This window comes from Bolinopsis microptera, chromosome 2, assembly GCF_026151205.1.
Source record: "Bolinopsis microptera isolate Bmic1 chromosome 2, MBARI_Bmic_1.0, whole genome shotgun sequence".
In the NCBI taxonomy this organism is placed as follows: Eukaryota; Metazoa; Ctenophora; class Tentaculata; order Lobata; family Bolinopsidae; genus Bolinopsis; species Bolinopsis microptera.
Genome location: NC_087073.1, coordinates 15,016,733 through 15,042,209, shown reverse-complemented (window position 1 = coordinate 15,042,209; position 25,477 = coordinate 15,016,733). Strand labels below are relative to the sequence as shown.

The 25,477-nt window shown below is 39.2% G+C and overlaps 3 protein-coding genes across 3 annotated transcripts; all 3 read right to left on the bottom strand.

The window, feature by feature from the left end:
* Nucleotides 1-207: 207 nt before the first annotated feature.
* Nucleotides 208-10,823, bottom strand: LOC134811147 (pre-mRNA-processing factor 6-like). Its single transcript, XM_063817883.1, has 14 exons — nt 10,548-10,823; nt 10,002-10,273; nt 9,656-9,871; nt 9,404-9,516; nt 9,062-9,272; nt 3,680-3,833; nt 3,346-3,551; nt 3,019-3,154; nt 2,438-2,664; nt 2,039-2,237; nt 1,354-1,862; nt 1,034-1,198; nt 772-908; nt 208-593 (listed from the first exon to the last, which is right to left on the bottom strand). Exons 1-14 carry the CDS (start codon nt 10,792-10,794, stop codon nt 590-592), a joined length of 2,796 nt encoding a protein of 931 aa, XP_063673953.1. The 5' UTR covers nt 10,795-10,823; the 3' UTR covers nt 208-589.
* A 190-nt stretch (nt 10,824-11,013) lies between these two features.
* Nucleotides 11,014-18,636, bottom strand: LOC134811845 (dipeptidyl peptidase 8-like). Its single transcript, XM_063818936.1, has 14 exons — nt 18,409-18,636; nt 18,218-18,297; nt 17,974-18,093; nt 17,661-17,832; nt 16,466-16,545; nt 16,154-16,324; nt 15,799-15,901; nt 14,707-14,879; nt 13,975-14,347; nt 13,549-13,816; nt 13,158-13,315; nt 12,739-13,006; nt 12,390-12,501; nt 11,014-12,138 (listed from the first exon to the last, which is right to left on the bottom strand). The coding sequence occupies exons 1-14, from the start codon at nt 18,587-18,589 to the stop codon at nt 12,034-12,036; spliced, it is 2,364 nt and encodes a 787-aa protein (XP_063675006.1). The 5' UTR covers nt 18,590-18,636; the 3' UTR covers nt 11,014-12,033.
* Nucleotides 18,637-18,638: 2 nt separating this feature from the next.
* On the bottom strand, nt 18,639-22,343 carry LOC134811846 (poly(A) RNA polymerase GLD2-like). Its single transcript, XM_063818937.1, has 9 exons — nt 22,215-22,343; nt 21,988-22,056; nt 21,324-21,798; nt 21,076-21,190; nt 20,770-20,928; nt 20,398-20,541; nt 19,866-20,276; nt 19,640-19,716; nt 18,639-19,422 (listed from the first exon to the last, which is right to left on the bottom strand). Exons 1-9 carry the CDS (start codon nt 22,340-22,342, stop codon nt 19,363-19,365), a joined length of 1,638 nt encoding a protein of 545 aa, XP_063675007.1. The 5' UTR covers nt 22,343; the 3' UTR covers nt 18,639-19,362.
* Between the last annotated feature and the right edge of the window lie 3,134 nt (nt 22,344-25,477).

Here is a 25,477-nt window from a genome sequence, read left to right as displayed (position 1 = left end):
CGGCTTACGTAATATGTGAACAACCCCTTTTGTCTGTCCACAGTGTAGCTGATGAACTTGTTCACTTATCCGATAGCGAGAGGATTATGTTAGATGTCAACAGATTATGTTGCTTCTTTATAAATGCTGTGATTTTTAGCAAAAGCACAATTTATCTCACCTCAGCAATTGTTTGGTCCATTCGATTAGATCAAGAAAACGACGTAGTTACGATAAAAAAGCAAATAAAATTATACCGTGTAGTGTGTACACTGTACACAACATTAGTCTGTTTAAATACCAAAGGTTAATAAATATACCATCCGCCTTCCGTCCGTAGACAAAAATCGTTACGTCATTGGAATAAGTTGCATATATTATATTAAAACGATTTGCTCATAAATAAGCTAATATTTGACCTGTCAAAGGTAGGAAGAATTAGTCAAATCAGGATAATGTAATGAGAATATTCAGGATAATCTAATTAACTCAGTTTTTTATGTCCAGTAGTACTGTAGTAGGACTTGTACAATGTACAAGCATGTTCTGATTAGCGTCTTCTCAAATTAGTTCATCAATGCAACTTCTGCTGCATAATGCTTTGATGTCTTCACCTGAAAATAATATTTTGTCAGTTTGAAACCTGAAGAAAAATGGGCCATAGTCAAAATTGGGCCTAAATACTAATGTTGAAAACTTGAAAACGACTCAATGACAGCAAATGTTTGTCCTCAAAATAAGCCGTTGTATCTCCATTCAAAATGTGTACTACAAAGCTGCCAGCTATCTTACCTTAGTTCAGGGAGAGACTTGGCACACAGCTTCAACATTAGCTCAGTGTTCCCGTCTATTCTCCAGTTGTCAATACACTTGCAGGTTTTACACCAGTATTCGCCGTGGTGAGGATCTGCTTGCACACACTTGTTTACCTGGGTAATTTATATTTGTGTCATGGTGTGAACTTTATGAATTCCGCATTAATAGGTACCAAAATATCCTGAAGAGTATAACATAATGAATGTTCTAGTTCCTAGTTTCAATATTTTAAACTGACCAGAATTTTGAGCTCGTCTTCAGTACCGTGCGCAGCTGTGAACTTGTAGTATGTTGCCCACGTGTCTCCTAGATCTGGGTCCAATTTAACTGCTTTGATGAACCACTCCTTTGCTTTCTTCATCTTCCGTTCCAGCCAGAACAGACGAGCTACAGCCAGAACTATCTGGAGAGGTGAAAATACAGGATTAGAATTATTGTTGGCTCGAATGTTAACAGCTAACTATTGAAAATGAATTCCAAACAAGCATGACGCTGTATTATTAACATTCAAATAGGATCTGCAGTGCTCAACATTAAATGTATACCAAAATAACTTACATTAGCATCATTGTCACAGTTTTTGAGACCATCAACACTCTTCGTTTTCCTTGCAGGCCGCGGTGCCATAAAGATACACTCAGACCACAAGATCCCAGACTTTGGGCACGTCTGGAGGGCACGTGCAAGAAGTGCCTGGGCCGGGTTGTCATTACCTGCTTTTACCTCCAGTCTGACGGCGTGGACCCACAGTTCATCATTCAGTGGATTCCTAACCCTAGCTTTTTCTAGAATAGACCTAGCTTTGGTAATGTTATCGTCAATAATCTCTAACGTTGCCAGTGACACCCACAGTGGTATACAGCTAGGACAACGTTTTATACCCAGATCGTATGTGTTATGTGCCTTCTCTTTGTGTCCCTGCTGAAGTTCTATCTGTCCTTTCATGAGATAAAATTTAGGGAACTCTGGAAACTTGCCAAGACCATACTGAATAGTCTGCAGAGCTCCAGTAAGGTTACCAAGACACCATTCCAACCTCGCACTCTTCATCCACACTCTGGCTGTTCCTGTTAACGTTTACAGTTAGTATCTCATCATCTACTGCACGAGTTATATCTATGAGTGATATCTTAAGAAGCCGGTATATCTTAATGTCCACCAGGTTTATATCGCTCTCATTATGTTACTTCAGTGTTGATAACTGCTCTTTAGACAGCAGTGTATCCACAGTCTAATAACTAACCTGCTGTTTCTCTTGCTTTCTGGAGTAGTTTCCTAGCTCTCTCATGCTCGTTATTCTTGCTCTCCAGAGTGATAGCAGCTATCCATATCTCCTCACTGTTGGAGTTAGCTCCGAAAGCATCGTTCAGAATGGACCTGGCTTCAGGAACGTTTCCAGCAAGCCACTTGCTCTTAGCCCGCATCAGCCACAATACTTCCGCCTGCGCGTTATTAGTTACTTATTGTGTATAGTATCAGTCAGTTACCGTCAAGCAGCGAACCATTTTATATTAAAATTACTAAGTAAACTTGTGTGAATGCATAAGTATGTCAAATATGATATCATTACATCGAGAGCAATAGGTCAGAGCCTGCCATTTTCCCATGAACTCCATTAAAGTAAATTAGACTTTCTAATTACCTTAGGGCAGTAAGTGACAGCACGTTGCAACAAACTCTCGTACTGTTCTATAGTACCGTGATTCTTCTCAAAGAACGCAGCTCGTTGCCAAATACTCTTCTTGGTAGGGAATACTGTGAGCGTGTAAGCGAACACTGCACGTGCGGCTACATACGCCTTGTTAGCTGTAAACGCGTCAGCGTCCTCCATCCAGGTGTGCTTTCTGTCTTCAGTTTCAACACCAATAGCTGAACAGAGAGATTTGTTATCTGATGGATCGAAGTTGAAAAATTGGCACCTTGTTTACTAGCACTCGAGCAATATATCTATCGGTTCCGTTATTTTAAGGGCTAAATTAGCCGTTTGTCGAAACAAACTCCGCCAATCTAAACAATCCAGTTCTGCTATCTTGCTGCATGAAGTGTAGTGACATGAAATCTACAATGCGCGTAAAAGATCTTGCGTGCAGCAAATGTTATAGAAATATGCATTAAGACAAGCGCGTTACAATTTATAACAAATTCCAATGCGACAAGCCGAAATACCACGAATCACTCCCTCTTCTGAATAAAATTCTGAATCATAACATCCTCAAATCATACCTATGACAGTTCTGACTATAGCCTGACATGTGATAGGTGATTCAGCCTGGTCACACTCTTCAGCTTCTTTCAGCCACAGCTCTCTGTTTATCTCCACCATATTAGCCTTCAAGGATGTTAGAGCTCTTTCTATTATCTGAAAACAAGTTTAAACTATTTTAATTAATAATACACTTAAATATTAATTATCCCAGTAGTTCTTCTAAACAAAATACTGGTGAAAGCTTTGGTTTTACTGGCCCTTGGCAACTGTCATACGTACAATAATTCCTTTTGTTTATGAACAAAAAGCAAGTAAGTCTTTCCGAAAGTGTTAATATAGTTCACCTTGTGCACCATTTCTTTGTTATTGTTAGCCTCTTCAAGACGAGCAGCATTAATCCAAATCTTCCTGTCTGTTGGGATCTTGTGTCGAGCTTTGTTCAGCACCTTCCTGGCATTTTCATAGGTTTCAAGTTTAGCAAGAGCACACCACAGTTCAACAGAAGTAGGACAGCATTCCACCGCTCTTCCTAGCAGTATCCGGGCATCACCTGAATAAAATAATATTATCAAAATAACAGGATACTATTATTGTTATGTATTTGTTGTTGTAGCAGATGTTCAGAATGTTTCGACCATTTTCAAAACCAGGCAAAATGCGAACTAAAAGACGGTAGACCTGGTTCTTCAAGTTCAACAGCATCTTTCCACAATTTAACAGAATTAGGAATGTTCTCTAGCGCTTTACGTAGCACCCGCCTCTTTGCCATGGTGTCATCTTCCAACTGTACTGCCTTGTCCCAAATCTTCACACTTTGTGGCAGATTCCTGACCTGTAAATTGACTCCTTTACATTTTTACACACGATAAGAATTCCTCTAATAAGACATGTTTACAAAACAAATTCTTGCACAATAATAACCTATTCTAACAATGTAATAAGGTAAACAAATAACAATAAACATGTTTCTATTATTAGTACAGACAGATCCGTCTGAAAAAATCGATCTGCCGACACACAAAGCTTACAAAGGATTTTTGACGTTTTTGAGTCCTAATAGATGTCCTTTATGGCTGACCAACTTTTCCAAACTTTTCCACGTGTCTTAAGGCCACTTTTTGCCACTTTACCACTTTTTACCACCTTTCTTGTTTGTCGAATATCTTTAGTTGTGAAGGGGGGGTGTCATGTCCGTCTATGTCCGCCTATGTCCTGTCCTTTTTTGATTCTATGAGACAACGGACGTGTTTTTTGGGACATTGGCGGACACGGACGGACATTGGCGGACTCGGACGGAAATTGGCGGACTCGGACGGACATTGGCGGACTCGGACGGACATTGGCGGACTTGGACGGACATTGGCGGACTTGGATGGACATTGGTGGACATTAGCGGACATTGGTGGACATTAGCGGACAAACATTTTGAGGACTGAAGAGTACTGAAGAGTACTGAAGAGTACTGAGGAGGATGGCTGAGAAGGATGGCTGAGGAGGATGGCTGAGGAGGATGACTGAGAGGGAGGAGGAGGAGGACTCAGGAGGAGGACTCAGGAGGAGGACTTAGGAGAAATGAGAAGGAGGACTGAGGAGAACTGAGGAGGAGGAGGAGGAGGCCTGAATAGGAGGAGGAGAAGGAGGAGGACTGACGATGACTGAGAAGGAGGAGGACTGAGGAGTACTGAGGAGGATGGCTGAGGAGGATGGCTGGGGAGGATGGCTGAGGAGGATGACTGAGGAGGATGACTGAGAGGGAGGAGGAGGAGGACTCAGGAGGAGGACCCAGGAGGAGGACTCAGGAGGAGGAGGAGGACTGGGGAGGAGGAGGACTGTTGAGGAAAGATGAGGAGAACTGAGGACGAGGAGGAGGAGTAGGAGGAGGACTGAGGAGGGGAGGAGGAAGAGGACTGAGGAAGATCAGGAAGACCCAGGGGGAGGAGGAGGAAGAGTAGGAGGAGGAAGCATCTAAATGTTATTTCCATTTTTGTCCGTTTTTGTCCATTTTTGTCCGTTTTTGTCCGCTCTATTTTTTGTCCGTTTTGAAAATATAGGGTACCGAACGGACAAAAAACATGATCCCCCTATAACAGCAAAAATTGAACATTTTATTTAGCAATTTAGGTGTCCATTAATGTCCGCCTATGTCCGTCTATGTCCGCCTATGTCCGCCTATGTCCGTCCTCCGGGAGGAGAAGAATCAGGAAGACCCAGGAGGAGGAGGAGGAGGAGGACCCAGAAGGATGACCTAGGAGGAGGAGGAGGAGAACTGAGGAGGATGACTGAGGAGGAGGATGGCTGAGGAGGATGACTGAGAGGGAGGAGGAGGAGGAAGAGGAGGAAGAGGACTGAGGAGGAGAAGAAAGACTGAGGAGGAGAAGGAGTACCCAGGAGGAGGAGGACTCAGGAGGAGGACCCAGGAGGAGGACCCAGGAGGAGGACCCAGGAAAATGCCCCAGGAGGAGGATCAGGAGGAGGACTGGGGAGGAGGAGAACTGTTGAGGACTGATGAGGAGGACTGAGGACGAGGAGGAAGAGTAGGAGGAGGACTGAGGAGGGGAGGAGGAAGAGGACTGGGGAGGATCAGGAAGACCCAGGAGGACGAGGAGGAGGAGGACCTAGGAGGAGGAGGAGGACTGAGGAGGACTGAGGAGGACTGAGGAGGAGGACTGACGATGACTAAGAGGAGGAGGACTGAGGAGTACTGAGGAGGATGGCTGAGGAGGATGGCTGGGAGGAGGGCTGAGGAGGAATGACTGAAGGAGATGACTGAGAGGGAGGAGGAGGAGGACTCAGGAGGAGAGCCAGCAGGAGAACTTAGGAGAAATGAGAAGGAGGACTGAGGAGAAGAATGAAGGAGGAGAAGAGGAGGCCTGCAATAGGAGGAGGAGAAGGAGGGGGACTGGCGAAGAGGACTGGGGAGGAGGAGGACCTGATAAGAAGGATCGAGGAGGAGGACCCAGGAGGCGGAGGACTGAGGACCGAGGAGCGAAGAGGAGGAGGATGCAACGAGGAAGAGCGAGGACCCAGACAGATGGAGGACTCAGAGGAGGAGGTGGACTGGGGAGGAGTAGGACTGTTGTAGGAAATATGAGAGACTGAGGACGAGGAGGAGGAGTAGGAGGAGGACTGAGGAGGGAGGAGGAAGAGGACTGAGGAACGATCAGGAAGACCGCCAGGGGAGGATGGAGGAAGAGTAGGATGAGAGGAACGCATTTGTTATTTTTTTTTTGCGTTTTGGGCTTTTGGGGGCGGGGGGCCCCCCTTTTTAAGGGGTTTTGTTTTGGGACCGCGGACAAAAACTTTTTATAACAAAAATTTTTTTTTTTGTTTTGGGGATTTGCGCCTTGGGCCCCCCGGCTTGCCGCCTTTGCCGTATGGGTTTGCCGTCCAATGGGGCCGCCCCGTCCCCAAAAGTCCGCTTTTGGTTTATGAGACAAGCGGCTAAGGAGGCCCCCCCCCCCCCCCCCCCCCCCCCCCCCCCCCCGGCAGGGGAAAAGGGGGTTTGGGGGGCCGGGGTGTGTTAATTTGGGGCCCTTTTTGGGGGGCTTTTCGGTTTTTGTTAAAGGGGTAATTTTAAAGTTTTGAAAATTTGCAAAAATTTAAAAAAAAATTGGGCTTGGCGGAAAAGCTTAAACCCGGGGAAAAGTGTTTTTTTGGGTTTTGAAAATTTTATTAAAATTTTTTTGAGTTGGTTTGAAAAAATTTTAAAAATTTTTTTTCCGCCAAAAAGTGATCAAATCGCATGAAACGCGGAGAAAAATGCTTTTCCAAAAAAAACTTAGTGAATTTTTCCTATCAAGAATACTTAAATCACCATATTAATGTAGTTGGAGTCAGTAAATCGCGGCAGATTTTAATAATCAGGAATTACTAAGTGGAAAGGTCTGAAACTGAAAACGTTAAACCATACGATATAAGAGTTTCATAAAGTAATTACAATACAGCCTTATCAATTTTCACAGAAACTGCACCAATGGCACAGTCAAGATCGAAAGACGAAACGATAGCCTGCTGTACTATCATTTTATTGATTTCAATGATGAATCAGTGGGTTAAGATAATCACATTTGTAATAAATAAAACCTCTCTGTACGTCAATTGTGCTAATCTAAACCGGCCTACCTGGATTACCAGACCTCTTCTTTTCCTCAACAATCAAGCCAAGTTGTTCATATCGCATTTGGTGGGCGATGTAAGTACATTATATCGAGCTGTATTCAATCACAATACGACACAATGCAATACGTGTATATTTTATTATGGCCCTTAATGAGGTATATGAAACGTTCTATACCGTACACTTCTCGTTTCTCCGTGAGAGGCCCGGTATGGAGAGGTTTTTACAGTTTATTACGAAAACGTCTACTTGGCCTCATGACTCTTTGACAGCTCAAGAGAAGGCAAGAAAAGACCAGAAAGCGTAAAAAATGTCAACTCGCTCTTTCAATGCTCTTCGATCTGTCCCACATTAATCCCGAGCTGATCATCATGGGCCCCCGAATATCCTGCGGGAAGAATCTGTATTTTTACTTCACAACGTCCAGATTTTCAAATCAACATCCTCAATAACATTAACAATCCTCCTGATCAGGATCTGTCACTATTAGCAATTTCAAAATATCCTGACTCTCGTGGAACATTTTACTGAATGAATTATTACCGGTTCTTTACTACCCCTTCTCTCGACGCTCGGATCTAAATCTTATCCTTGCCGTATTTTACCCTTGCCGTATGTTACCCTTGCTTGATTTTAATTTTAGCCGACCCCTGACATATGGGGGTGATTTTATAACAGCATAGCAAATGAAGCGGTATGCAGTACAATACAAAACAAGTCACAGTTGATGTTGTAGGTGAATTTACACTTGCTTTCTGGACCCCCGGCTGTTCCTTTGTTTTCCCTGGTCTGTTCTTGCCTTCTCGAACTGTTAAATGAGCCATGAGGCCAAGTATAAGTTTTCGTGATAAACTGTTAAAACGTCTCTATACCGGGTTTCTCACGGTATTGACCGTTTAAGCGTTTCATAAACCTCATCAAGAGCCATATAATATACACGTATTGTGTCGTATTGTGATTGAATACAGCTCGATAAGTACTTACATCGCCCACCAAATGCTATATGAACAACTTGGTTTGATTGTTGAAGAAAAGAAGAGGTCTGGTAATCCAGGTAGGCCGGTTTAGATTAGCACAATTGACGGTACAGAGAGGTTTTATTTATTACAAATGTGATTATCTTAACCCCACTGATTCATCATTGAAATCAATAAAATGATAGTACAGCAGGCTATCGTTTCGTCTTTCGATCTTGACTGAGCCATTGGTGCAGTTTCTGTGAAAATTGATAAGGCTGTATTGTAATTAGTTATGAAACTCTTATATATCGTATGGTTAACGTTTTTCAGTTTCAGACCTTTCCACTTAGTAATTCCTGATTACTAAAATCTGCCGCGATTTACTGAACTCCAACTACAAATATTGGTGATTTAAGTATTCTTGAAACGAAAAATTCACTAAGTTTTTTTGAAAAGCATTTTTCTCCGCGTTTCATGCGATTTGATCTCTTTTGGCGGAAAAAAATATTTTAAATTTTCGAAATTTTTCCAAGTCTCGAAAAAAAATGTAAGTGAAAAATTTTCAAAGTTTTTCTAAAAACTACTTTTCTCCGTGTTTTAAGCTATTCCGATCATTTTGAGCCAATAAATTTTTTTTAGAATTTTGCTAATTAGCTAATTGATAATTATCCAATTAACTGATAATCTGACGTAAAAATTGCTAGAACAAAAGTTTTTCTTTATAGTAATATAAACACACTCGATTGATCCGCAACCTTTTACGATGTTCACAACTAAAGATATTCGACAAACAAGAAAGGTGGTAAAAAGTGGTAAAGTGGCAAAAAGTGGCCTTAAGACACGTGGAAAAGTTTGGAAAAGTTGGTCAGCCATAAAGGACATCTATTAGGACTCAAAAACGTCAAAAATCCTTTGTAAGCTTTGTGTGTCGGCAGATCGATTTTTTCAGACGGATCTGTCTGTACTATATGACAGAATACTTACCGCTTTGGCTATGATTGATTTAGCCATTTCTGACGGTTGAAGTCGTGCTGCCTCAATCCATACATCTTCGTTATTTGGACAAACTTCGCATGCTTTGACGATGATATTTCTGGCTTGCTGAAGTTTTCCTGTTACTTCCTCCAATCTGGCAGCTGCAATCCAGCCAGGAGCATGTTTAGGGTTTGTGTTTGTCACGGACTGTAACAACAATCTGAAATTAAACACATTTTAATGAAGCGAGTTTTAAAATGGTTGTATTATCAGAGCAAAAAGTCATGATATAAATTGATGAGTTAAATGTAAAATGTCATACTTGCTAAATACAATATACTAAGTACTAACCTTGCTTTCTTGATGTCACCAACATCCCCCAAATTTCTAGGTGTGATGGAGTTCAGATCTGTAAGATAACCTCTAGGATCTACAACTGTCTGCCCCGTTACACTATCTGAAGCCTGTGTTTGGAGGTATTTAATAATGATAACTCATAAATTCATAAGTGATGGTTGCTATTTTTCTCTAACAAGTAACAATAATGACAATGATACTGCGAGTATGATGTTACGGAACATGTTAAAATGGGCCAAACCAAACCTGATCAAGTTTCACTCCCAACATAGAGTTCTTGGCAACTCCGATTTGTAGTAAATCAAGTTCGCCTGGAGCGGGAGTCTTCATACCGAGCGTACTTTGTGCGCCAGGTAAAGCTGATTGGAGGCCACTAGAAGCGTATGTGTTGTGGCCTTGCTGTGATGCCATTCTCTCTATCATACTATCTGGTACAGGGGTAAACCTTTCTGCTCTTGTGTTCTGAGATAAAATTAGAGTCATGGTATCCGAACTGAAATAATTAAACAAGTATGGTGTCTTAGACAGATGCTTTGGGAAATATAAGTACTGCTTGAAAACATTGACAATTTAGGAACTCACTAAATCCTACCTTGTTTTTCTTAGTACGTGTCATATTGCTGACGTCAGGAATAGCAGACCAGTCATCTGAGCTCATCGTACCCAACTCTCTCTTGATATCCTCAAACTGCTGCTGAATCTTGGGCTTTTCCATCCGGTATCTCTTGATCTCCTCTAAGAGACGCTCCTCACGCTTGATCTTGCGCCGCTCGTCCATGCGCTTGTCTATACTCTCGTAGACTATATCCGCCTCCTCGTCCTCCTTATCGTACGCTCCACCTCCAAATAAACTACCCCCGTATCCTGTAATATCCTTTATTAATAGGTAATAAACTGTTATTGTTGGTTGAGGAGATAATAGTTTTATTACCTCTGACTAAAGAAGCAAGCCTGTAAAGAGTGTTGTAAATTTGAAGCTGACTTTATGATTAACTGATAGAACAAAGATTATCAAGTTCCACTTTGGTAAGAGCTTTTAAATCTTACAGAACTGCAACTGGTTTTGTTAAGGTTTGTATACGTCAAGAGAAAACACCCGAAAAATTAAATCGGCTAACAAATGGTATGAGCTACAAACCTGTAAACTCATCAAAATTAGACTCATTAAGATCCTCTTCTTCTTCTTCCTGCCTTTCTCCAGACTTTCCCTTGTTGAAGTTCTTGTGTCTCTCATCAGAAATATCACTAGCATCACGTGCTGGACCGATATCAGACCGCGTAGTGAAACCTGTGGCACCTCGACCTAATCCTGGCACATAGCCAGGGGGCGCCGTCATCCCGATAAAGGCCTTCTTTTTCTTATTCACTAAATTCTGGACGTTCATCGTGCCCACTTTTCCCTCCTAAATAAATGGTAGATCTTTATATCGCTAGTAATACATACACCACTTCCATAAAAACATAAGTAATCGATTCATAGTTTTAATTATAAGGTCATCGTTGAAGCACGGTAGCACAATTAATTGTGATATTTGTATCAATCTGGAGTAAGACTCGATAATTAAGCCATACTAGATTAATTATGAGTAAATGAAAAACGCAAACAACAAAGCAAAGATATAATTATCAAATACATATCAAAGAAATATCAAAACCACATCAACAAATTCACAAGGTCCCAAAATATTTTGTGTCGAACAGAGTAAGTGTGCTTTTTTCTTACTCTGAATGTAAGTTATTTTATCTTTCGTCGTCTTTTTATTGTGTGTCGACGGCGAAGTTCAAACCATATCATATATGATGCAGATGGATATACAACACCTTGTTTCTCGTGTTTAACAAGTGCTTTCAAACTATCTTAATCTATTTATTAGATATATAAACGTGTTTCACGTCTTATATTATCACCTTGATCCAATTTGGACGATTTATTATTTAATTTGTATTTCTTTCAAGACAAAAAAGAAGAGAACTTTTAATGATATTCTAATGTTTAAAATGAAACTTAAGACCTTTTTGGAAATGTATTCAATGATATTGCACATTAAAGGGTCATCGTATAATAACTTTCTCGTATAAATTCATGGTTCATAAAATTCTTAGTGCTTATGTACATGTTCATGAATCGCTTCAGATGGCTTGAACTGAATCTTTGGGTTTTGAGTTCTTTTCGGCTATAAAGCGATGTATAAATGTCTATTTATTATTTTTATCGTGTCTTCCACAACTAGTATGGCCGAATAGGATCATTCGGTGCCCGGCCAATAATCGTCCGATTACTGTTTTAAATCTACCATAATGTTGCAACTCAGACTCGGGTTACTTGCTAAGAGTTGATGTCTGAGTCTTGTTTCTCGCTCAGCGGCGGTTATATTCCCGCTACTGGATAATTACCGCTTCAAGCTAAGAAAAACAACAAATTGTCAAAGAAAACAACCAATTTAGCAAAATCCCCGTTCCCGGCTAAAAATCATCTAGTACGGTAGACTTACGTCACCAATAAAGTGTGCTCACTGGCAAAACATTCAACAAGAAGGGTACATATTGACAATTTCCTAACGCTACAATTCATCTCAAGTGCAAGTAGGAAGACCTCTCAAGACAGGACTACTAAAATGAAAGTGCTAATCTCTATGTTTTAGGTGGTTGTTGAGGTAGACAGCTATAGTTGTATCGCAGTGAGCTGGAGCGTTTCCTCGCCCTATTCCGTGCCTTTCTTCTGGGTACACCTGATATCACACTCAACGTTAGATTACATTTCAGTTTCAGGGAGAAAATGTTGATTACAGAAGAATTACAGATCGTACATATTATTATGATAATATGCATGAGTTATTGTACAAATTATACGTCAATCTAAATTGAATTCTTGGTGATAAGAACAAAGTGAGGGGACATTTCAGTAAAGTCACGTACAGAATCAGAGCCAAATAATTTCTTAAAAGAATCAAATATAGCGGGTTAAAAGCAGGGTAAGTACCTGTAGATCGTAGGGTTTACCAGCAGATATCATCTCACTAATAAGGGTGGTAGTGTGGGTGAAGTGCACATTCTCATCCATTAAACCATGTACTATCAGCAACCTGTGCTCCCTGCAACAGTTACTCATATTATTAGGCTATAAAAGATTGAAACGTCATATCTAACAATACTTGAAGGGACAAAGCTCAATATGGTGCTCATGCTGCATTTTCGAATATTCAACGGTAAAAGATTTTAAAATTAGTCTATTGTTATAATTCAAGCAGACCCTTGATCTGCGATTATTTAACAGTGAATCGCCCTCCCCTTAACAAACGGGAATAATACCAAACAAAATATTCACATACTCAGACGGGAAGTTAGGTACGTAGTGAAGTACAGAGCTCGGTCCGTAGTAAACGTCCTGGTTCTCGTTAAGCAGGCCCATGTACCTCTCACTGTACGCCGTATCGTACAAATGCCATGATATGGCAGGCGCTATTGCTATGCTCAGTTTGAAGAAATCAGGACGTTGTCCCAGTGCCATTAGCGCCACATATCCTCCGTAAGAAGTGCCCATCACAGCTACTCTCGATAGGTCCAGATAAGTGTGCTGCTGTGATAGGGCCTCCAGAACTGAAGAGGTTAAGATTAAAAAGAGAAGATGTAATGAAAAGTCTATAAATGGTGCCATCCATTGGGCACAATTTCTACGGAATAGTTTTAAAAAAATTGACCAACCAAGCACTCATTAAAACAGAAAATATCATAGTTTATAGAAAGGTACCTTTGATCTGCATGTCTACCTCGACACTGCCCATCTTCTTGTAGAGTACCTCAGCCCACTCTTTACCTCTGTTAGCAGATCCTGGACAGTCTGCTACTACGACACTGTAACCTAGTGTAGCAAACAGGTTCTGTTGTCGGTGGTGGATTCCTTTAAACCTGGGGTTAATACATGTTAGCTTATTTGTGGTTAGGCTTGAGAGGGTCTTCTATTACTTGTTTAAAATTATGACAACTTCTAAGTTCTATTAATGTCAATGTTCGCTATACGCGACATTATTAGACTTTATACTTTTGTATGTATATTACAATAAAAAAAGTTAGATCACAAGGATAACGTATTGATGTAATTATTGTATATATATGTAATTATTATAATGTTGAATACGGACCTATCAACCACGAGCTGTATAGCAGGACCCCCGTACACGTACAACAATACAGGCTGAGGTTGGGTTAGATCCACACCCTTAGCAGGGTAGATAACATAATACACGTCCTTCCCGTCCAAATCTATCTTATCTATAATGGGAGTATCGTAGCGGTACGTGGTTATCTGTCCCCCTTCCTTCTGGGGTTCAGGTACAACTCCTGTCTTCTTCAGGTACACTTCACCAAAGTTTAGAGTTGAGGTTACTGTCCTTAGCTTGTCTCCCGTATCTGAGATTACAATTTCCGTTTACTTTTGTGAAGATACTGAGCATTGAGGTTCAGTACTTCAGTGTATAGTGAAATAAATCAACAGAGGTTTACTAGAAAATCTTGTTAAAACAGTAGATCGTAACATAATCAAAGTAACAACAAGCATGACACGTCACCTAAAGAGAAGACAGAGCACTGATAGTGAGTGTAAGAGTTTGAGTAAACACTAGCAAACTCAGTGAGAGAGTTATTGAGAGTGCAAGTGTGGAAGAACCCCTCCGGAGTAAGCTGCTCCACCACCCCCGGAGTCTTCAGCTCCATCTTGAAGAGGTGCTGTTGTATGGGGTTACGCTGTGCGTGGAAGTACACGGTAGAAGGGGTAACAGCGAGGAGGGAGGTAACACTCCAGTCTCCGTCAGTCAGCTGGGTCTCTGTAGTGGTGGAGCCGGTGCACGTTACCCGGTACAGGTGGTTGTGTTTATCCTCGTGCAGGAACACAAAGTCGAATGTTCCTTCTTCAGAGGGTAGGAACTTTATGTCTTCTGATACCTTGAAGGAGATTGTGGAACTTACTGCTTTTCTCATTTCATGTACCAACATTTTTATGCCGTCACTAAGTTCGCAGATAAATGGGGGAATGGAGATTATCTTTCCAATGATTGAATATCAGCTATGATGTAAACTTTAAAGTCTATACTCTCATATATTTCAGTTCGCTTGAAAGTTACAAAACATACGCTTATTGCTCAAGCCATGTTTAAATCCGATTTAATGGTTGATACAATTAAAAACTTAAATAAAACTCAATCAATCAACTCAGTTGAAAGGAAATAAAAAACAACGATAAAAAGTTTAACGCAACTGAAGAAAATGTTTCAAGTCGCTAAAATTGCTAACCAGTAACGCACATTAATCCAAGTCTGAGATGTTTTGGAGACGAGAGTGGTGATCGATGAGCTCGGTTTTACCTCATTCTCCTCCGACGTTCCATTTGTGAGTTTTGTGAAGTATTCCAAAGGGAGTGTAATGAGAGAGAACTTTTGTTGAGGTCGATCCAGTAACATACACCAAATACTCTTCCCTGAGTGAGGGAGTGACTGTGAGAATTTAACACTTTCATTTTAAAATACACAAATACAGAATAGGAGTCTTTAATAAAATTTCAAGAAAGGAATTAAAAGTGTACATACGATACTATACCTTCTGACTACTATTCCAAAGACTTACAAAACATATGTCAGTAATAACCACAGTATAATATATCAATATTAGAGTAACCCGGCCTACTGTTGGAACACCACTATTGCAGTTGAAACGGTGCAAAAGTATAAACCCGCTATAAGTCGAAAACACGCATCAAGCGATCAAGATATGTTTGTAAAATGTCATAGACAGAAAAACATACCTAAAACAAAATTATGAAACGTTACCAGTGAGGATGAAGAGAACACGCTTAAACATAGTTAAGTAGCATGAAGGCAAATCTGTTCTCTCACTCAGGCCAGGGAGCAAAGTATTGTTAACGAAGTAGACCTCGTATATATTTCAGATTGAATCCACCGCTATAAAAAATGACAACAGTCTAATATAGTTTTCAATTTCACAAAAACCAAGTAATCGTTTGGGGTCGTCGGAGTTTTGTCGGAACGGGGTCGGAACTATACCGAAAAAACCAGTCCCATAACTCTTTTATGTTTTCTTGATTAAGTCATTTGTAAATTACACACGCACACCACGGATTTTTCATTAATATTAGAATAGATAGATAGTAAAATATATATTCCTAGTTAGTCATTCTAATCAGGCCAACATACGTTAGAAGACCAGTTATCTTTGTTTTGAAAATTGAGATTTTCTCAGTCTGTCTGAGAAAAGAGTTTAGACAGCTTAAAACTTTAATTCAAAGAACGATCCATGAGAAAAGAATTTAACAAATTTCTTTGCTACTCCATTATTAAAGTGGTACATAGAAGAAAATTGTTGATAATGTTTTGACATACCAGAAGGATGCCAGTTAAACCAAGGTATGTATTCTACCCACGGGAATGTCACTTGAAGCTCCTCCAACAGATTATATCTTGTTATCTGCCCCACAGTCTTGGCCTGCGTTACATAACAAAATATGTTATTTATCAGTTACATTCTTTTTAGACTGATGAAAATATTGATTATTTACCATATTAATTCCTCTCGTCGTATTGGAGTATGCTGTAGTGGAAAACTAAGATTTCGACCATTATTTATATAATATATTAATACATATAAAAATTTAATTTAAACCCCAGCTCATTATAAAAGCAATGAATAACTGTCTTTAAAAGTAACTTTTAATATTTCCAGGCTAGCGACTCTAACCTCAGTATCAAGGGTAAACTTGACAAGTTTAAGGCTAGCTACAGCGTTAGACTGTCCTGCTAGTGGGAACTTGTAGCTCTGATTCTCCTCACTAGCCGCACTTAGTCGCACACTTGGTACTCCTGTCTCGTCTACTTGTTCGTATAACACGTGATACGTCTCCGGAGCGTCCTGGACACAGTCAGTGGATGTTATAAGCAAAAGTAGGTACCACACGTTTTAGAGGTCAAACAGGCGGAAACAAACAACAAAAAGCGCTCTATCTTCGGCGCCTTGATTACAATTTGAATTACAATGATGATTCTAAACTACCTGTATAGGTCTCCAGTAGTATCCAGTGTATCTGTCAAACTCTTCCTGGACCACAAAGGACGGTACTCCATTATACAGCTCTGAACGGTTAGTAAATTAAGTTACTAATCAACTTAGTTTTCAACTTAGTAACCAACTTAGTAATCAACTTAGTTATCAACTCAGTAATCAACTTAGTTATCAACTTAGTAACCAAGAAATAATGTATTTTTAATTTTGAGGTTTAGCTATTGCTATCCTAACTATACTTTATTGCACATTTTTGTTTTGTTTCACTGTATACGTATCGAATGTATTTCACACATCATGAAAATTTATAATTGATCAATATATTTATAATTGATTAAATATTGGAGGATCGATTTTCAGCATCTTTGTAAATGGCAAGTCAAATATTACACCTTCTACCTAACAACTTTAAAAAGTGAAAATTCATTTTCGCCTTCTTTTAATCACATTTATTCCCATGTATTCTTGACAATAAATAACCATATGTCACTCTAACTATCTGTGACAAAGTTAGAGTGACATATGGTTGTTGCAAACATAAAATCCCGGGCATTATATAATCCTTCGAAAGTCACTTTATTAGCTTTACAAAATATTGCAATCGTTCAAACTCTGCCCAAGATGAAACGTCTCGGCTATATGCTAACTGTGATGTTGCTAATGAACCCCACTCTCGCGAGTGAGTTGAAGATCTTGAGCAGCCCCGACGGAGCAACCCATCCCGAACCCTGTGCTTTGACATGCTCTGGAGTTGCAAGATACGACCAGACTGGGAAGCACGCTTGGTATAGTTTCGGAAAATCGTATAAACTTATCAGCTATGAGGGATGTGGATTCGTTTCAAATCCTGTTGTTACTGTCACTTTGAGCGGTTACTATAAGGGTAGATGCCCGTCTATCTTCATAGAGCGAGGTTTCATTACTAAATTTAAATTTAATGTACAAACGGTGGAGAACATTTCAGCTGATGATGTGCCATGTGGTTTATAGCCGTTGTGACGTGCATTGGAGCGCTTTCGGGTACAATTGTTGAGAAATGAGAACAGGGGATTGCTTTCTCGAATTTTTTGTTTTTAAGATTTAATTTTGTTTCAGAAGATTTGTCTATAATTTGTCTGAAATTTTGTGTCACCCATTTTATTATTATATATTTGCAACGATGAGTATGGTAGCTGTTGTGTCTAACCTGAAGGATTACTAGACTCAGTGAGCCTGATAGCAGTGTACTCCTGGAGAAGACTGGAGGTGATGTAGATGTCGTTGTTTCTGATGAAGCTGATGAGTCGCGGGTCTGTAGGACACAGCTTGGTGTCGTAGTACATGTTCTGCTCGCTCTCTTTTATTAGACTTGGCTGATTCTGGAGTGGTTATAAATAGGATACACTTGTCACGTGATGTCACGTGATTCTGATATGCTGTAACCTCATGTAGAGAAAGAAGTATGCACTGTGACTTAAATTTAAATAATCTGGTCTTAATTTAGTGTTTTTAATGTTTACCTCTGCAATGGTCATGTCGTGGTAGAAGAGGTTACATCCCAGGGGGACTAGAAGAGTTTTGTTACAGTACTCAAACGTGGTAATACCATTCTTACAGATTCTCTGTCTTTCTCGTAATAGCTGAACAAGGCCATTGTTTAATAGTTTTATGTATTCTCAGTAAGTTTGGGAATCTAAGTTAACTCATTAACTGACTTGTTGATTAGCTTATTCAACTGAAATTAGGAGCAAGTTTTAAACTAACCTCCTCTTCGCGGCTTATTGGAACGTAGGCGTTATCAAAGAACTGTGTCGGTTCAAGAGGTTTGTCAATATCTTCCACCTCTGAAAAACAATGAGTTAAAGAAAACTTGCAGCTATTTAAATTTGACACTGAACCGGCAAACATAGAATTTGATATCATCACAAAAAATGCCACATGATATAAACTGAAACCTTGTTCAAAGTCGACACTGTAGAGACAAGACCTGCCACTCCCCGCCAGGAAGTACATCTTCTTATCATCCTCAGTAAAAGTAATCCGGCTGGGTACCCGATGTGAGAGGACCTTGTTGAGTCTGAACGACTTAGTCACGAACACACTGGTCTCTCCCCACATGCTTTGTTTGGGCGTCATATCGCTGCTAGGTGTGGGGCGCTGCTTCACATCAGCGTGCTAGTTCTTGAGGAGCGTGTGGTGAGTTTTGAGGTGATTGTAAAACTGGGAATTGTGAAACATTAATATCGGATTTAGTGTTCAATTTGACGAGAGCAAAGTACAGTTTATTGGAATGAAAGTTCAATATTAGATGAAAAGTTTATACTTTCTGGGTCATAACATGTATAAAATTCCAAATATTTGAAGAGAAAGGAAACGTTAACAGGGCAAAAACATTTGTTGGTCAAAATGGTTTGTTGCAGCCCTGGCCTCGTTAATCGATAACGTGGAACGGTTGAAATCATTACAATAAATTAACTGTAGCCCATAGATCACGATACAATGAAAAATATCACTGAATTAAACTATACGGTACCTAAAATAAATAAAAATAGGCCATAATAAAGATCGATGAAAATATATAAGTTAATATATCTCGTTTCATCTATAAACATAATAAATAAGCACAGTAGTGTTTATAAACCCGTTCTCATGATTTCTGTCATAGAATTAAAAAACAGAACGTTAAAAATCCCCGAACCAGACAATAAAGGGCCCTGCTTTATTTCGACTGGCTGAAATTTAGTAGCTGTAAATAACCTGTCGTCATAAAAAAATTCTTTAGATTCTTGGTCTGAACCTTGTATCTTTTAAATCTCAGTAGAAGTCGACACTCCGGAGCTACTTCATGCTTTCTTTATTTCTGTAGAATTGATTACCTCTTGAAGGTAACAATGTGAATATTCCAACGACTAAGTCAGTTCACCAAACAACTCATCAAACCTAGCAATATCTTTAAACTGGTCGCATGCCTGAAGCAAATATGATTATACTGAAGTACGGAGGGAAGGTATAGATCAATGAATAGGCACTGTGATTAAAGCCTGCGTATAAATATGTAACTTATGGGACAATTTAATACTAAAATATAAATGATCTCGATCCCGATTAAGAACTTTATGACACAACGTTAATGACACTTTATCAAAACACTAGTATCCGAAGGCCTTATCTATAAATGCTAAATACCTGTTGAAACTTATCCTTGACTTCGCCCAACTGCTGAGGTCGAACTGCTCTAGCAATGTTGTCCTTCTGGAACGGTTCTGCAGGTGAAGTAATAAGTCAGCTTAGTTTGCAACTTACAATGAAATATTTGGAATCTCATCAAACTCATCTAATCGGAAAATCGGAACTATAAACTAAACGGAATACAAAATTTAAAAACTTAATTGGTTATTGACTCTTGACCTACCTTCTAATACGAGCACATAAGCACTGGTATCCAAGTAAGGAGTATTGTACGTTCTTATCTTTTCCTGTGCTGTGTACACTGAAAACACCTTGTTCTGTCTAAACTTTTTCACCCAAAACCTGAAAAACTTCACAAAGATCTCGCCAATTTCTTCCTTGTTACGCACTTCGAACTTTAGGAAAGTTTTTGGCACAAACTGCTGAAGTTGAGTGTTGACATTAACAGACTGTAGACTGTCTACATATTGTTTCAGTGGCGGTAACATGGGAGGGGAGACACCATTCTGTAGAAAGTAGATCATCATTGTGACTAAGAGGTAGGAGGAGAGAGAGCCCATGAAGGCAGAGTTGATGTCATGTGACTTGGCCCAGGCTTTTAGGGCTATCACAAGTGGTGGAATACGGTCATCAGCTGGGACAGGGGTTGAGTAAGAATCAGTTTTAACAAACATATAATTGATGAAATATGATAATAATTTTGCAGTAATTTTAATTCAAAGAATATTGCAAATTTTAAATTCAACTCTCTTTACCTAATGAAATAGACCGCAGTAGAAAAGAATTCTTGATACCAACTATGTTGTTGATATTAATGTCTACATCACAGCTACTGATTTTGTCGAAAAACTTGATGATAGGAACCTTTGCAAATATCATCTCAACGTTTGCGCAAAATGCTGAAATTATGTGTATATTGGTTCAAATGATTTTCAGCATTGTACTTGCAGTGTGGAATATTGTGTAATTCGTATTACGGGGGACATTCGTCGAAAGTAATCCAACACTTCTCCCAAAAAGACCAAACTATAACAATCGTTACAAAAAAAAATATTACATGCAATATGCATTTATACATATCTCAATAAACATATTATGTGACCCAATTTTGTAATAGTTAGACTAACCTTGCCGTCTTAGACATGATGCAAGACGTGTAATGACATTACGAGACTTTTTCTTGGATATTGTGTTGAGTTGTGGGTCAAATACCAATGCAAAGTCTGCATCAGATTTCATTGTTCCAAAACCAGACATGGACGAACCAGTCAAGTGAAGTACTCCCTCTAAAATTTATGAAATTCAGATATTATTATTAAGTAAAGAAAAGGCTAACAAATAAGCAGCTGCAGATAACAACCCCAAAAGTAAAATGATACATGATCATGAGTCAAAGAAAGTAATGAAACAAGCAGCTGCCACACAAAGTTTACCTCCAAAATTTTGGCCAACAATTCGTTGAATTCCATCTCGAAGAAAGAGTTTCCTGTCCAAAAATGCTTTATCTTGCATTTGGTTCGTATGATACTTTCGCAGGGCAGATGTCAACTGCAGAAATAAACCACATCATGAATCAGTTCCTAAATCCATCATTCACATGTTTAGATGGCTTCTTTACAGTTTATTTAAGTCCTAGCAAATACCCAAATAAAAAGGTGACTGAAAATGCAACAATACTTACATGATTGATATATTTATGTGGAAGAACATTTTCACTATCTTTACTGGGCCCGGAAGAATGCTGATTTGAACTAGAAGCCTGATCCTCAACACCATCAGTTTTTTCTTCATCATCACTCGCAATGGATATAACTTTCCTTCTTTTTGACCATGATTTATCATGATCCGGAGAGGTAGAGGACAGTTCATCTAAGACAATGATATCCTTGTCCTCATTACTGTCAGTCTTTTCAACACTTCTTTTCTTATCAATTATGTCTATCTTATCAATATCATCCTTCTTATCAATAATGCTTTTCCGCGTAGTATTGGTAACTTGAACAGGAGGAGCTCCTTTCGAATTTTTAAGAGGTGCTGAGGAGTTTATAACAGCAGCTGGCTTATCAACCTGTTTTTTTGACTTGTGATGGTGGTTAGATTTATTGTTGTTGTAGGGCGATCGCGAGGGTGGTTGGTTAGTTCTGCGTGGAGTTTTCCTGAATTAATTCACATGTTAATGATTGTAAATGATTGTAAATGATTGTAAATGATTGTAAATGATTGTAAATGACATTCTTGTCAATCATGTTATGGTTATTTTGAAGGATAAAATTAGGCAGCTCATTAAGAAAATTGGTTTGGCAAAGATGTACCCTGACAGTACATTTATTTATATGGATACTTACATCCTTGAGTCATGACTTGGAGGATGCGATTGTGGTGCACGATGTCCATTGCTGAGAGGTATAAATCCGCTGAAATTCAAGCAATATGATCAAATCAAAATTCTTAATTAAATGAATGTTAGTGTGTGCTCCTACAATGTAGTTTAAATCACTTTATTATCATACCAAGGAATCAAAGGTTATATTTTCAAGGTATAACAATTATATAATTTAACATGAGAACTCACGATGAGGAGCCAATGCTTGGTCCAGGTGTATTGTAGCGGTCTTGTTGCCCATTTGGATTGTTGTGAGGAATATGTTGAACATCGCGCTGTTGCTGAGCATGATTGTTGTATGGTCGTTTTCTTTTCATTGCTGCTAAGGGACATTCTCAGTATTTATTTAACACAAACACCATTCAAAGTAATTAAAGATAACAAAATTCCTCTCACACTTTCAATAATAACGATAATTAATTAATGTTATTTATATACAGCACCAAAAAGTTAAAATAAAAATTAGATTCAACCCTTACGCTCAGCGCTAAAAGACACTTAAACTTGAGAAGTTGTGCATCTTAACCTTAGACAGGTGTGAAACAAGAAACTGTAAAAAAACTTTTTTTAAATTTTTATATATCCTGTCATCACTCCTGGAGTAATGGATATTATATGTTTATTTCAATAAATATAATAATCAATAAATGAGAATAGAATCTTGTCTTCTTTTCAGCTCACTCTGCTGAAACCACTTCATCTATATTCTCAACCTCATCATCAACTTCCTCATCTTCATCATCAACATCATCACCCCTGTCTTCATCGCTGGTGGTGTGTGCAAGATTTAGGTCCAGTTTGTCAACAGGTATTGCTTTCTTATAATACCGTCCTCTGTGTCCTCTCACTGCAATCAAAACTGTTTTAAGTAGCTCAAATCGCAAACGACGTCTAAGATTTGCCATGATGAGGCTTTTGTCCTGGCTGGTCTTGGCTGCACACATAATTGTCACAATGACCCTATATAAAAACAACCCTTCAAAAATCAATATATTCCCTGAGAGACACCTTCGCTGAGAGAAACCTTTGCAGAACTAATGAGAACTGTGAAATGCAAGGATGTGCAGACTGAGCCAGTTCTTCTTCCAGTTGATGGTCTAGAGTTACCAAAGGGAACAGTCCTAGGAGACCAAGCTAGGCTGGACATTTCTGCAAGATCGATTTGGAATGCTTCAGAGAGGGCATTTTTTGATGTAAGGGTATTTCAGTCAGAGAAAGGGTCCTTTGTCCCACTAGTTTTTACAACATCCGGAGGTATGGGCCCACTCTGCACTGTGTTTGTAGATCGTATTTCTGAAAGGATAGCTGACCACAATAAAGAAGCTAAGAGCCAGGTCAAAAATCACATCAGAACACGATTCAGGTTTGATCTGCTACGAAGCACACTCATAGCACTCAGGGGAATCAGAGGAAGACAAAAAGCCCAGCACCTTGGACTGGATGACGTATCCTTCAATCTCATTCCTCAGAAGACGAGCTTTGAGGTCTCTTAAGTTTGTTTATGTAAATTTTATAGACAATTTATTGTAGCTATTAAAGGGGATGTACGGATAAAGTACCAAACCTTATTGTGTATATTTGGTTGCAATTCCGGTAAATGATGAAACATGTCTCTTCTGAGAGTGATACCGTGAGTTGCTTCCTTTTTTTTTTTTTTGTAAGGGTATTTCATGCCCCAGCCCCCTCCAATGCAAGCAAATCAATCCCAGCGATGTACCAGTCCCATGAAAATTAGAAAAAGCGATGTTACAACGCAAGGGTTCTTGAAGTGGAGAAAGGAAGCTTCGCACCTTTAGTTTTCTCGACTTCTGGTGGAATGGGTGGTGAAGCTGAAAGACTGGTTAAGAAGCTGGCCAGTAAGATGGAGTACCACACTGGCCAGAGGTACTCGGATGCTGTAGGATACATTAGAAAGCGCCTTCGCTTTGAAATCCTAAGAACAACAGTGATTTCTCTCCGTGGAGACAGAAATGCGAGAAAAAACATTGTTGATATAAACAGTCTAGATCTTAACTTGGAGCCACAAGGCCAAGGGTAATTTTTGATTGTTTAGAAAACTTTTTTAATTCTTAAAGGGTAGATTTTATATAGGGTCATTGCTATATTATGTGTATATTGTTTGAATAATTTTATTACATATATTCCCTATCTCAAATATTGGGAGAAACATTTGAAAATCACCCTTGGCCTTGTGGCTCCAAATTCAAATCTAAACTATTCATATCAACAAAGTTGTTTCTCGCACCCCTGTCTCTATACCTCTGTCTACTATACTAAGGAGACAAAAATATAACAGTGGTTAATACTTACTCAATAGTACTAATCTTAAAATAATTCAAGTTAAAAACAATTCTAATTGTGAATGCCAAAATTGGCATATATTTTCTAATTTTAATAAATTTGTGCCATAAAACTTGTTTGTGCCATAAAACTTGTTTTATTTGACCAAACTAATGCCTTTCATTGCTTTATAATTCCACCATAAGCAGAAAATGTTTTAAATGCTGCACAGCGCTTGCCGACACGCGCACTTTTTGAAAATTTTGTTCACTTTTTCATTTTTCCAGTTTTCGCTTGTTAATTCCACGGTTGATAATATTTTTATTTTTACACATGCACATTTTTACGGCTTTAATCAATTTTTTAAAACTTTGGATTAGAACGCCGTTTATTTGAGTGAATTGAAATCATTTTCAAAAAGTTATTTCATATTTATTCAATTAATAAAATTGGCGTTTATAATTTTGTACGACTGAGCTGATTAAAATCCTGTAACAAGTATTTGAAAACAATTAATAAACAATTACAAAATTGTAGCAGATCTATATAATGACTAGCGCAGCTAAGGCGCGCGGCGCAGCTTGTTAACAAAGCCCAAAATACCAATTGTCCTTTCCTGTTTTCGGTAGATTTGTTTAATCTGCATTCATTTATTCACAAACATTCTGTGTCAACTCATTTTGTTCATTATATTGTAATAGTAATTTTCGTAGTGCACTGCGCACTGTTTTGCCGTACTTCACCTAACCATGTGTTGTATCACGTGGTGACCCCCACTGCTGCTTCACTATAGAGTTTCGACGATACAGGGGAGCCGCGCACTCGTGCGCGGCGTTGCTCTAACCAGAGCCCTTTCGCTTGCAGCTCAGTAGCGCGCGACCGCCGAAGGCGGCAAAGGATTCTACTTGTGAAACAAGCGCGTCACGTAGTACGCGTAGACACATGGCTATGTTAATGCGTGGCGGGTCATACAACGTATGACAAACCATGTGCTTTTGCGCCAATGCAGGCGCACTTGTTTCACTGCAAGTGCTTAAGGGCTTTGGATAGAGCAATTGCCGCACTGCGCATTAAAAATGTTCATTGCATGCAGGTTGCACATTTCAACCACATGCGCCAAATTATAGCGACGCATTATTAAACTACTAATATATAAAAACTGTTATGTGAAA